Genomic DNA, 11,531 nt, shown 5'->3' on the forward strand with positions numbered 1-11,531 from the left:
ATAGTTTGGTCACCAAATTAGTTTCAGTAGGTGTAAGAGCACTTCTCCCACAGGTTAATGTAACATTTGAGAAACCTAACAATTAATGCTTGCCTTTCTTTTTTATCAAATACAAGAAGACTTTCATTATATCATATCAAATACAAGAAGACGTTCCTTGATCTTGACCTTGTGCTGCCATGTTTTTCCAAAAGTACCCTTTTGCGTGACGTTGCCGCACACGTTACTCGATAATCACTCGCAACTACCATTTTTTTGTTTCTCGGTTATCTCCTAGTAGGAAGAGAATACAAGTTCAATGGGACCCCATAGGAGCTAAGGCTGATCATCGAGGTCGCCGAATTCGAGAACCCAAGTGGATTGAGATTTCCTCTTGCTCAAATAACCCAAAGTTGAATGGCGATCGTTGGCGTCAGTATGTGATAGAAGTCGGGAGTCCAGGCATAGGCGGAGCTGGGGGGGGCGGGGGGGTCCTGCCTCCCGAAACAGTTAATTTTTTTTAGCTACGCCACTGTCCAGGTGAAGTGAGATAAGAGTCCTGGAATCCAGAGGCAGATGGAGGGATTTTGTAGGTCTTATACAATCCCCAATCATATTTGTTGCCGTGGTCCTGCGAGGCCGCTGCGACAAACCCCGGTCGGCCGCGTGACGTGATGTTGTTGGCACGGAACTTGCACTTGTGCAGGGGCTGGCTGGCCCTTGCCCTTGCCTCTGCCTCCTATGTATTCCCTCCCCGTCCTTCCCTTGAACCAACCGCGCTCCCGTCTTTTTAAATATATTATATATTCATTGCTTTTGTTCATCGCCTCCCTCCCTTTCAATCGCCCCTTCCCGGCCCCACCACCGTGCCTTTGTCCAAATCAACCCTTGAAAAGAAAATTCACGAGTAGTCGGATGGATGGGAGGTGGGGACGACGACCATTTCCCAATTGATTAGTACTCGAAAAGTAGAAGGGAAAGAAAAGTAAATAAAAGAAAGAAACGATTATTCCGGCGGTCACCATCTCCGCCCGTTCCCCAACGTCGGCTTTTTTCTTTCCTTTCTTTACGCCCTACCCTACTACTGACAATTCCATTCCAAGAGTGACAGAGGCTGCTGATTAAGGAAAGGAAAGCAAGACAGGAAGGAAACTGCCTAGTCCTCCTCTCCCGTCGTCGCATTTCCCCCTCCCTTTCTTTCTTTCCTTTTCTCGGGGGATTGTCGTAGTGGAGATGAGGAGGGGCCGCCGGGCTTTGTTGGTGGCGTGGTTTCTGGTGGAGCTCTTGGTCTTGGCTTCCTTGCCCAGCGGGTGCGCCTCGAGGAGGCATGAGATCAAAGGTCCCATCAAGACGGTGGTGGTTCTGGTCATGGAGAACCGCTCCTTCGACCACATACTCGGCTGGCTCAGGTCCACCCGGCCGGAGATCGACGGCCTCACCGGCAAGGAGTCCAACCGCTACTCCGCCTCCCACGAAGGTTCGCCGGCCCTCTTCGTGACGGACGACGCCGAGTTCGTGGACGCCGACCCTGGCCACTCGTTCCAGGCCATCCGCGAGCAGATTTTCGGTTCGGACGACGTCTCCGCCGACCCCGCCCCCATGAACGGCTTCGTCCAGCAGGCCAGCAACATGAGCGACGAGATGCCCAAGATCGTCATGAGCGGCTTCAGGCCGGCTCTGCTCCCGGTTTACACGGCGCTCGCCGACGAGTTCGCCGTCTTCGACCGGTGGTTCGCGTCGGTCCCGGCGTCAACGCAGCCCAACCGGTTCTACGTCCACTCCGCCACCTCCCACGGTGCCTCCAGCAACGTCCGAAAGGACCTCGTCCACGGGTTCCCCCAGAAGACCATCTTCGACTCCCTGGAAGAGAACGGGCTCAGTTTCGGGATTTACTACCAGAACATCCCCGCCACCCTCTTCTTCAAGAGCCTCAGGAGGCTGAAGCACATCACCCGCTTCCACCCTTACAAGCTCGCCTTCCGGCTCCACGCCAAGCTTGGGAGGCTCCCCAACTACTCCGTGATCGAGCAGCGGTACTTCGACGTCAGGGCCTTCCCGGCTAACGACGACCACCCGTCTCACGACGTCGCCAGGGGCCAGAGGTTCGTGAAGGAGGTCTACGAGACGCTGAGGGCCAGCCCCCAGTGGAACGAGACCCTCCTGCTCATCACCTACGACGAGCACGGTGGGTTCTACGACCACGTCCCAACCCCCGTCTCCAACGTCCCTAACCCGGACGGCATCGTCGGTCCGGACCCTTTCTACTTCAAGTTCGATCGGTTGGGCGTCAGGGTTCCCTCCTTCTTGATTTCTCCTTGGATTAACAAGCGCACGGGTAATCCTCCATTTGCCTCCTTTGAGCTTCAATTTCTTTTGTCCTCTTTTTCTCTCCTTTCCTTGCGGCAAGCGTTTCTGTTGAATTCGAGTTTTTTACCCCCCTTTTCTTCTTATGTCGCGGCATTTTATTGGTTCCCCAAATTGTAGATTTCCTGTACGACTGACAGTTTATATTTTTAGATTTTTGTGATCAAATGATGGCTGCGATGTTGGCCATGCGACAAGTTTGATCACTCTGCTACCAATTTTCTTCTCTTGATTTGCTGTTGTTTTTCTGATGATAAATAGGAAGAAAGTTGTTATTAAAGTCGAGATCATGCGGAGTATATACCCATCAGTCTTAAACGGACAAGTTATTGATTTTCGTTTTCGATTACTGTATAAGCGTATGCTTGTAATACATTCAAAAAGTGTATGAGCTTTCTTTTAAAGAACAATGGCACTGATTTATGTGTAATGGGATGTGATGTTTGTTGTTGGGTTTTGCCTTGTAAACCATTTCAGTCGCCTATTTTGAGAGGCTCCTCCCTATTTCAAATATCGAGGTTGACTTTCATGGCAGAAGTATTTACATGTATTTGAAGATTTGTCTAGATTTAGTTGTCATAGTGGCAACCCAAAAAGAGTTTTCTTTGTTCATCCATTTTTAGCGATTAGCTTATCTGGCTTGTTCGTGATTGAACTTTATTGGTGAGAAACAGCCAGATAGTTCCGACTTTGTTCAACTCATTCAGGTTCAGTTCAGTTCATCCAATTGAGGGAATTTAGTTTCTTGCATCCTCTTTAGTCCAAATGCGGCAAAGAGATCAAATGGATTGAGCGGTGCACAAAATTAAGGCAAGCCTCTTACTTTTTGGCTTTGGTGTAGAGGGAAAAGAAACCGCAGTTCTATGAAGGATACGCGAAATAAGCAGCAAATGGTCAGTTTATACTCTGGTGTAGGAGGAACTTGTAGGTATAGTGCAGGTGTATTCAGTAGTTTTGATGAACCATGAAACAGAATGTGATTCTTGGTTGCTATTTTGCTTGTTGCTCTTGTCTAACAGTCAGACCAATGTTCAGCATGTTGACCTAATCCATGACACAAGTTCAAGAGTGTGCTCGGTAAGGGAGAAACTGGTGTTTATAGATCTCTTGTTATCCACTTCGTTGGGAGTCAACACTCAAGAAAAAGATTTGTTCTAGGAAACCCAAAAGATCCTTCTTAGCAAGATAACCAGAAAAGTCCAGAGGTTGAGTTTGTTTTGGGTAATATCCATGGGCTTGCTAGTGCACTTGTTGAGGTGCTTAAAATGTTCACGAAAAGAGATTCTAAGCCACTATATATTTGTTGTATTGCAATTGCGTTGGTTTGTAAATCACTGTTAGTTGAATTCCAAAAAGAAGAAATCATGAAAAAACTTTTAAGATCTTATATATAGCTTGGTGCCGACTGAGCAAAAAAGGTTAAAAATCAAATGGTATAGGGGAAAAGATGGGTGATATTCATATTTAGAGGGTGTGATCAGGTTCACGTTTATATTCCTTGCATAATTTTGTAGCTGATAAGCCTTCAAAAATTCTCCAATTCTCTCACCTTGTTTCTTTGTTGTGTATTGATAATTTTTGGAGCCCGAGTATTCCTGAATCTCTAGAATTTGCAGGAAGTGAAAATTTTATGGTTTTGCTCCTGCAAGTCAATGGGCTTCAATTTTCAGTAAATGTGAAATTCATGACTTTCAGTTCAGCAACTTGTGCTCATTTAGCATCTTAAAGCATGTTTTGTAGGTCTTTTTCTTTTTAGTTATTTGTTTTGCATGTATACACGCCAATATTTGCTATTTGTGTGCTGCAATAACGGACTCAAATCATGGTAGAATTTCATGCATATGTGAATTTGACCTCCAGAGATGGTTATTGGTTTATAGTTTAATGGTATGTCAGTTTACATCTTCTGTGAGTTGTTACCCTAACCACTGATATATATATAGTAATGCACCAATACTTTCATTGAGACTTTGCCAAAAAGAAAGAAATCATAGTTACAGGTGTTTTCTTGCTTATTCTGAACATGTAGCTTATTTGTAGAAAAACACTCTTTAGGTCGAATTGATTTAATGAAAATTTTGAATCTTTTATCAATAAGTTTTAATGCGATATGAGCCATTGATTTTTTTTCTTCTCTTTCTTAAAAACACATTTGTGAATGAAAAGTATCTATCTAGTATATGTTCCCTATTGAGTGAACTATGATGGCCACATCTACTGGTTCATAATAAGCAAGAAAGACCTGCAATTATGATTTCTAGTGGGGGTCCTAATGAAAGGCGTTACTCATACATACATACATACATATAACATTGTTTATCTATCTCTAAATCTTTTATGTTAAAGTTAGCAGCATTCAAAATACCCATAAGAGAAATAGAATTTTTTGGAAATATAATCACTTTCTGAGTCAAAATGGTCACTTTCACTTTTTCAATTTCAAAAATATTACCTGCTGAAAAATTTGTTATGACTTTTTCCTGCCAAAAGAAAAGATCTGCATTATGCCTAAAAGTAACTATGTAATTTAAAAAATGCCATTGGTTTTAAAGTTGTTTTGGTCATTATGCCGACTTATTTCTGTCCTTTGAATTGTTCAAGTTGATGTGAAATGGTTGGCATGATGCACATAGAAAAAAGCAGGAACTTTTTTCCTCTTTCCACTTCAAACAACCCTCGCACTAAATAAACATGAAAGCTCATCCGACAATGGGAAAAAAATTGAAGGTCAAGAAATCCCTGGGAATTTAGGCTTATGCCACTTAGCAACTCTGATGATTGGCTGTTGATTCTTTGGACGAATGTGCAGTCTATTATGAGTTTTAATGAGATCCTTGTCTCTGAGTTCTCTTTTCATTTTGCACAATCATGGTCGTTTATTGAATTCCTTGATGTTTTATATTTGTGTTTCAAATTGTGCATATAATATATTTAAAGGAAGTATATGCAATGGAAAGCTGATTAGTTTTGTTTATTGCAGTTATCCATGAGCCAAATGGGCCAACTCCATATTCTCAATACGAACATTCATCCATCCCTGCAACTGTAAAGAAGCTCTTTAATCTGAAATCTAACTTCTTAACAAAGAGAGATGCATGGGCAGGGACTTTTGAAAGCTATTTATCTATTCGCAAGACACCTCGCACTGATTGTCCAGGTTCATATACATGCTTTCATCCTTCTTTTTCACCTGAGATGTGATTCTGCCATCTGTTATTGTCATTGTCCTTTTCACATTTGTGCTTGCAAACCATCCTCTGTTGTGGTGATCTGTTAGAATTTTTGTTTTTTTTGGTGTCTACTGAACTATGGCATAGAGTTCAACCAGAGGTCATCTTTTGAGTTCATTTCCTCTACACATGATGGTATCATATATCTTGGCCATGGTGAAGGAAGAATAAATGCCCAAGAGATTAATATATTTTTAAGAATTATGATATATGTTGCCTTTTGATGTAACTTTTCTTGAAAGTATTTTTAAAAGAGATTTTTCATTAAAAATTGTTTGTGTAAACCGTGCATCAAATCTTAAATTACCGGTTCACACTAGTGGTGAAGTCCGGGTCGAATACAGCGAACATGTTTAAAACTTTCGTATTCCACACAATAACAAGCTTTATTGCCTTAAATTAAATATAAAGAAATCATTCTACCCAATTACAAAAAGTCGAGCAAAAATTATAAGTTATTACAATTCCAAATAAATTAAATTGGCCAGTGGCCCTAAAAGAATAAATAAAACAAAAATTAGCAGGGCTCTTGTTGCTCGCAATCTGACTTTCCCTGTTCGCACATGCACGAATCTCGCTATTGTGCTTTCATCAACACGTATGAACCCACCTGCAACACAAAAACAAACAAAATACTAGACTCTACTCTAGTTCATGTTAGTACGCCAGAAATTAAAATTAATTTTGAAAGAAACAAGAATCTAAATTAATCTAGTTTTTTTTTAGAAAATCAAATTCTAACCTAAATTGCAACGAAGTGCTACTCTAAAAAAGCCTAACTAACAAAAATAAACGTAAGCCATGTCCCTCTTTTTAAACCGAATTCAAACAGCACGATGATTATGTGCAACCTGGCACACGGATCGAGACCGACCAGATCTGCCCTGTTTCGATTGACGCAGTTCAGCAGGCCAACAATTAACTGCAGTTCGGTTTTGACGCTAGCTGAACCCGACCCGTCGTGGATCTGTGCTAATGGTGTCCGATCAGACGAACACAGATCGAGCTTAACCCAATCAGATCTATCCGATCTGATTTGGCTTCAGCTCAGATCGGTTTGGTCTAGTCTATCAGGCTCGGCTGGGAATGCTGAATTTTGATCAGATCTGAAGACAGATCTAACCGACTAGCTCGGCTGCCGCGGAATCATGTCCAGCGCTGGGTTACTCGGCCTGTAGCTAGTCAGACCTGGATCGGTTAACAACAGGCCGAATCGGGTCAGGTAATGCGGCCTGATCAGCGTGCCTGTTGATCGGACTGGCTGGATTGGAAAACACACATTGATCTGAATGGCTTTGGTCCAATCAGATCAGCGGATCAAAAATAATTCAGAAACAGCAATACTTAAAATATATATTTTTTCTTTTATTTTAATGAAAACAAAACTAACAGCTAACGATCTGATGCAATTGATTAAATATAACTTTAACCTAAATGCAGAAAAATGCAGAAATCATAATATTCTATATGCAATGTCTGGAAAATAATTATATGCATTCAAAGATTCAGAAATATATTATATGCATAAAAGTAAAGAGAAGGAGAGGAAGAGACGTAGCTGAGGTCGCCTTCGATGGAGTGGGGAGAACAGAGCGGTCTTCCATGTTGAATGCGCATCATGTCGCCCTCCGACCAGATAAGAAGAGGAAGCCGACGATGAGAGATGGGAAGAAAGGAAGAAGAAGAGAAAAGGAGAAGAAAGGAGAGAGAGAGGGAGAGGGGGGGCGTGAATTCCCAAGAGGAGAGAGACGCCCCCCCCCCCCCTTCTCTTCTTAATCTTTATTATTTATAGGGCTTAATTAGGTTTTGGAGCTATGTCACATGGGTGCGGGTGCGGGGATGCGGCACTTCCAAAAAACTCGGGTGCGGGGGTGCGACAGGGACAAAAATGTAAAATAAATAAATTATATATATATATATATATATAATTTTGAAGTTTTAACAGTTTAACATTTAACCATTAACATTGTCATAATATCATTCATCATGCATGCAGTATATCAACCTAAATATCAAATTATCAATCAAATAAGTAAAGCAATTACATAAATCAACTTAAATATCAATCAAATAAGTAAAGCATAAAAGAACTAAATTACGTACCAAAGTATATCCTGATGAAGTAGTGGATGTTAATAATTTTCTTCTTCATCATCAAATGCATCATTAGAAGGAATACTGGGCTGAGCTAAATCCATGTTTGTTATGTTGAAATCATGCTCTCCCTCGAAGTCACACTCTTCTGGGTTTATATCCCAAAATTTGGATGTTCCTTGTCTACGTTACAAACCTAATTTGAAAATGTTAAATACAATACAAGTATATTTAAATGAAAAACTAAGAAATAATCAAATAACTAAGAGAGCAAATTAGTATCTGTATTCATCATTGCTTCGCGAAAGCAATCGAAGATTTGAATGAACATATACTAAATCATCTGCACGCTTGCTGGTGAGTTTGTTTCTCTTCATGTTGTGGATTTGAGAATATGTGCTCTAATTTCTTTCTCAACAAGATGAGCTAGCAGGCTGCGATAGCAATCTTAATGCAAGACGTTGGAGAAGAGGTGTTTCTGATCCAAATGTTGACGACCATGTGATAGGATCTATATTATCTTATTCTCTTGCGAATAATGTCGGTCCATATAATCTCGAAGATGAAAATTTTCCAAAATCTTGTGTGACTTGATATAGAAGATATGCTTTTGAAAAAAGTATTGTCATACACATATTTTTATGTCTTGATAGCTCTTGGTCTAAATTTGGAGGGACACGACCAATACCACCAGCCCGCTACTTATTTGCGTAATATTTTGGATTAAGAGAATGTGTTATGCAATGCAAAGGAGTGTTGCTCTTATCCCATCTTCTGACTAAAATTTAATGAATATGATTAAAAAAATCTGAATCATCTAATGCAGGATTTTTTTCTTCATGCTTGAAAACTTAACTTGTATTTTTTCAATCATTTTATCCCACATTTCATAAACTCTGTGAAGCATTGACTCATCTTTATCAACTTCTCTTAACATTTCCCAAATAGGTTGCGTAAATTGAATGAAGTATACTACTCTGTCCCAAAACTCATCGTCAAGAATGTGATTTCTTAATTTGTTGAGCCTTGATATCATCATCAACACGATAGAATGTCCAATTTTCATCAGTCACCATGTTAACCAAAGCATTCTTCACTTTTTTAATCCTCTTCACCATCATAATGATGGACACAAAACGTGTTTCAGCGACCTTCAACAATTTCAGGTCAGAATACCTATTAAATATGCATTAGCACGATGGTGGTTAACAACAAAATTCCTAATGCTTTTGACATTTCTTTCTAAATCTTCAATCCATGAACATAAAACATATGCTTATGAATTTTCTTCTTCTTTGGGGTTGCAGATGCTCTTTAGGGCTAGATTTAAGCTGTGTGCTACACAGGGAGTCCAAAAAATATGAGGGTACTCACTCTCCAAACTTAACGCTACACTTTTACAAACTAGAGCGTTGTCTGTAATGATTTGTACCACTTTTTAATCACCCACTTCTTTTATCACTTCTATACTCTGCATTTTTATATTCCCTAGATGCATCAACTGCTTTCAAGAATATTGGGTCACTAAGCGAACAAGCAATGAAATTGATTAATGGACATCTTTAAATATCTGTTCATCCATCAGAAACAATAGAAACTCCATTTTGCTCTCATGAATAATTTTTAATCTCCAGCAACCTCTCCACATTTGCCCTCTCTTCTGCAAGAAGTGTGGTTCGTATTTTTTCTGAACTTGGAGGCACATAACCACTCAAATTACAATTTGCCAAGGATGTTACTAAATCCTTTCAATAAGGATTTCTAGTCCCATTAAATGGGAGTGAACCAGAATAAAAATACCTCCCAACTTTTCTATCCAATTCTTCTCTTCCATATGTATTGAATGATGCTTGTATCGTTCATCTACCTCCTACATTGACTTTTTTTTTTCATCATCTTCTTGGTGGCTTGCAAATTGCACACTAACTGCAAAAGAATCGGCCATTGCCTTTCTCTTCTTATATTCTTCTTATATTTTCTTGTATTATCTTCGCATTGCCTCATCAACTTTTCTGCAAGCTGAAATGCCATGTCCTGGTATCTTCAACAAATGAGCATTCAGTGTAAGACCTAACAAATTCTCTTTCGCAGAGCTTGCATTGAAATCTCTTGTTTCCACTACCTCCTTCTCCAATTTTTGCAAGTTTATCTACATGTACCCGTAGTGGCCCCACATCATCAATCCCACTGCAACTATCCGCAAAACTAGCAGCAGAACTCACATGTTGGGATGATGATGACGCAAGTCCTTTCCCTTTATCCGTCATTTTTATCCTGAAAACACAAAAAATACATTCAAAATTTTAAATAAATTATACAAACTCGCACTATCTTGATATAAAATCACCAGGGAGGGGGGCTCGGCCCCTCCCCTGCCGACCCAACAAGAGAGCGAGAGGGGGGCTCGGCCCCTCCCCTGCCGACACAATCTGAGAGTGAGAGGGACGTACCTGCGACGAGGGAGAGGAGGAGCTTAGGAGGTGGCGTCGGGAGGAGAGGGCTTGAGCTGAGCTGGACGGGAGAGGAGAGGAGAAGTGTGATTTGGGCAAAAAAAAATTGCTCTAATTACTTCTTTTCATCGGGTTTTTTTTTAACGTCCGAAATGTGGATGAAAACGACCCTGGGTGCATTGACCGCACCCAGGGTCATGTTGACAGCACCCGCGTCGCGTCGCGTCGACGCGGGTGCGGCATTGCCAAGTCCCTGTTACTTAGTTTTGGAGGTGTTTTAAGAATTTTTCTAAAACACCAAATTTTTTATAAATTCAAAAAATCTCCATTTTTCAAAACTATTTTCTAAAAACACTGTTAGTAAAAATTTAATTTTTCAAAAACACTCAAATGGGTTCAACTTATTCATTTTTTTTCTCTTTTTGAAAATAAAAAATGCCCTACGGGATCATGCCAAATATCGATTAAACAAGGGTTACTAATCTCGTTTCATATATAATCATGCATAGAGAATATATATAATATGCATAAAAATTATGCATGATCACCTTTTCTCCCCAAGTGTGTGGGTTGGTGCGGGTTTTGTGTGCTTGACCATTTGGAACGCCAGTTTTCTGATTTCTTGGCCTGATTAAGCCTAACTGTACAAAGGGTGACTAGCCAAAAAACTGTACAAAATTGTATTACTTATTGGTTGTCATTGGCTGCAGAAAAACTCCCTAAAGTCACTAGATCGCTACGTCCCAGAGGACCGCAAGAAGATGTTGAGCTGTCAGGGTTTCAGGTGGAGCTAATTCAGCTCGCCTCTCAGTTGAATGGTGACTATGTCTTGAATACTTACCCAGATATTGGTAAGACAATGACCGTTGGTCGTGCAAACCAGTATGCAGAGGATGCTGTTGCAAGGTTTCTGGAAGCTGGAAGGGCTGCTTTAAGGGCAGGCGCCAACGAATCTGTCATTGTTACTATGAGGCCTTCTCTCACAAGCAGGCCAGTGGGAGGTTCTAGCCCCTATATACAAAGCAGTTGATCACCTAGATCTGCAAATCAATTGATGATCTAGATCCATTAAAGCAGTTGATGAATATCCTGCTTGTACCCTTCAAAGGGTTTCTATTCATATGAATGTGTAATGTGGACGAAATTTGTTGTATATTACTTGTATCAACCAGTTTGCTACTTAAATAGTAATATGCTTGCTTTTGTACACAATTCTCAGTCTTCGCATATTATTTTTCCCTGCTTCTCCCATGCATGTGCTGCTGAAATCTCAGGTGCCATCCGTAAATGTGGTCTTGTCCCTCCTTGCAACATTCTTAGGTTCAGGCTGATTTATTCCTGAAAATTTTTCCCCACTCTCTCTTCTATAGTGTTTGGTTATTTTTTCAACTGCCGTAAAGCTAATTGCAGAGTT

General features: G+C 40.7%; 1 protein-coding gene across 1 annotated transcript; it reads left to right on the forward strand.

Annotated features, from left to right (window-relative positions):
* The first annotated feature begins 911 nt into the window (after positions 1 to 911).
* On the forward strand, positions 912 to 11,329 carry LOC149840033 (non-specific phospholipase C1-like). Its single transcript, XM_090002995.1, has 3 exons — positions 912 to 2,314; positions 5,324 to 5,500; positions 10,828 to 11,329. The coding sequence occupies exons 1-3, from the start codon at positions 1,213 to 1,215 to the stop codon at positions 11,145 to 11,147; spliced, it is 1,599 nt and encodes a 532-aa protein (XP_089859121.1). The 5' UTR covers positions 912 to 1,212; the 3' UTR covers positions 11,148 to 11,329.
* The last annotated feature ends 202 nt before the right edge of the window (positions 11,330 to 11,531 follow it).

Source organism: Nuphar pumila, chromosome 4, assembly GCF_984573655.1.
Source record: "Nuphar pumila chromosome 4, dmNupPumi1.hap1.1, whole genome shotgun sequence".
In the NCBI taxonomy this organism is placed as follows: domain Eukaryota; kingdom Viridiplantae; phylum Streptophyta; class Magnoliopsida; order Nymphaeales; family Nymphaeaceae; genus Nuphar; species Nuphar pumila.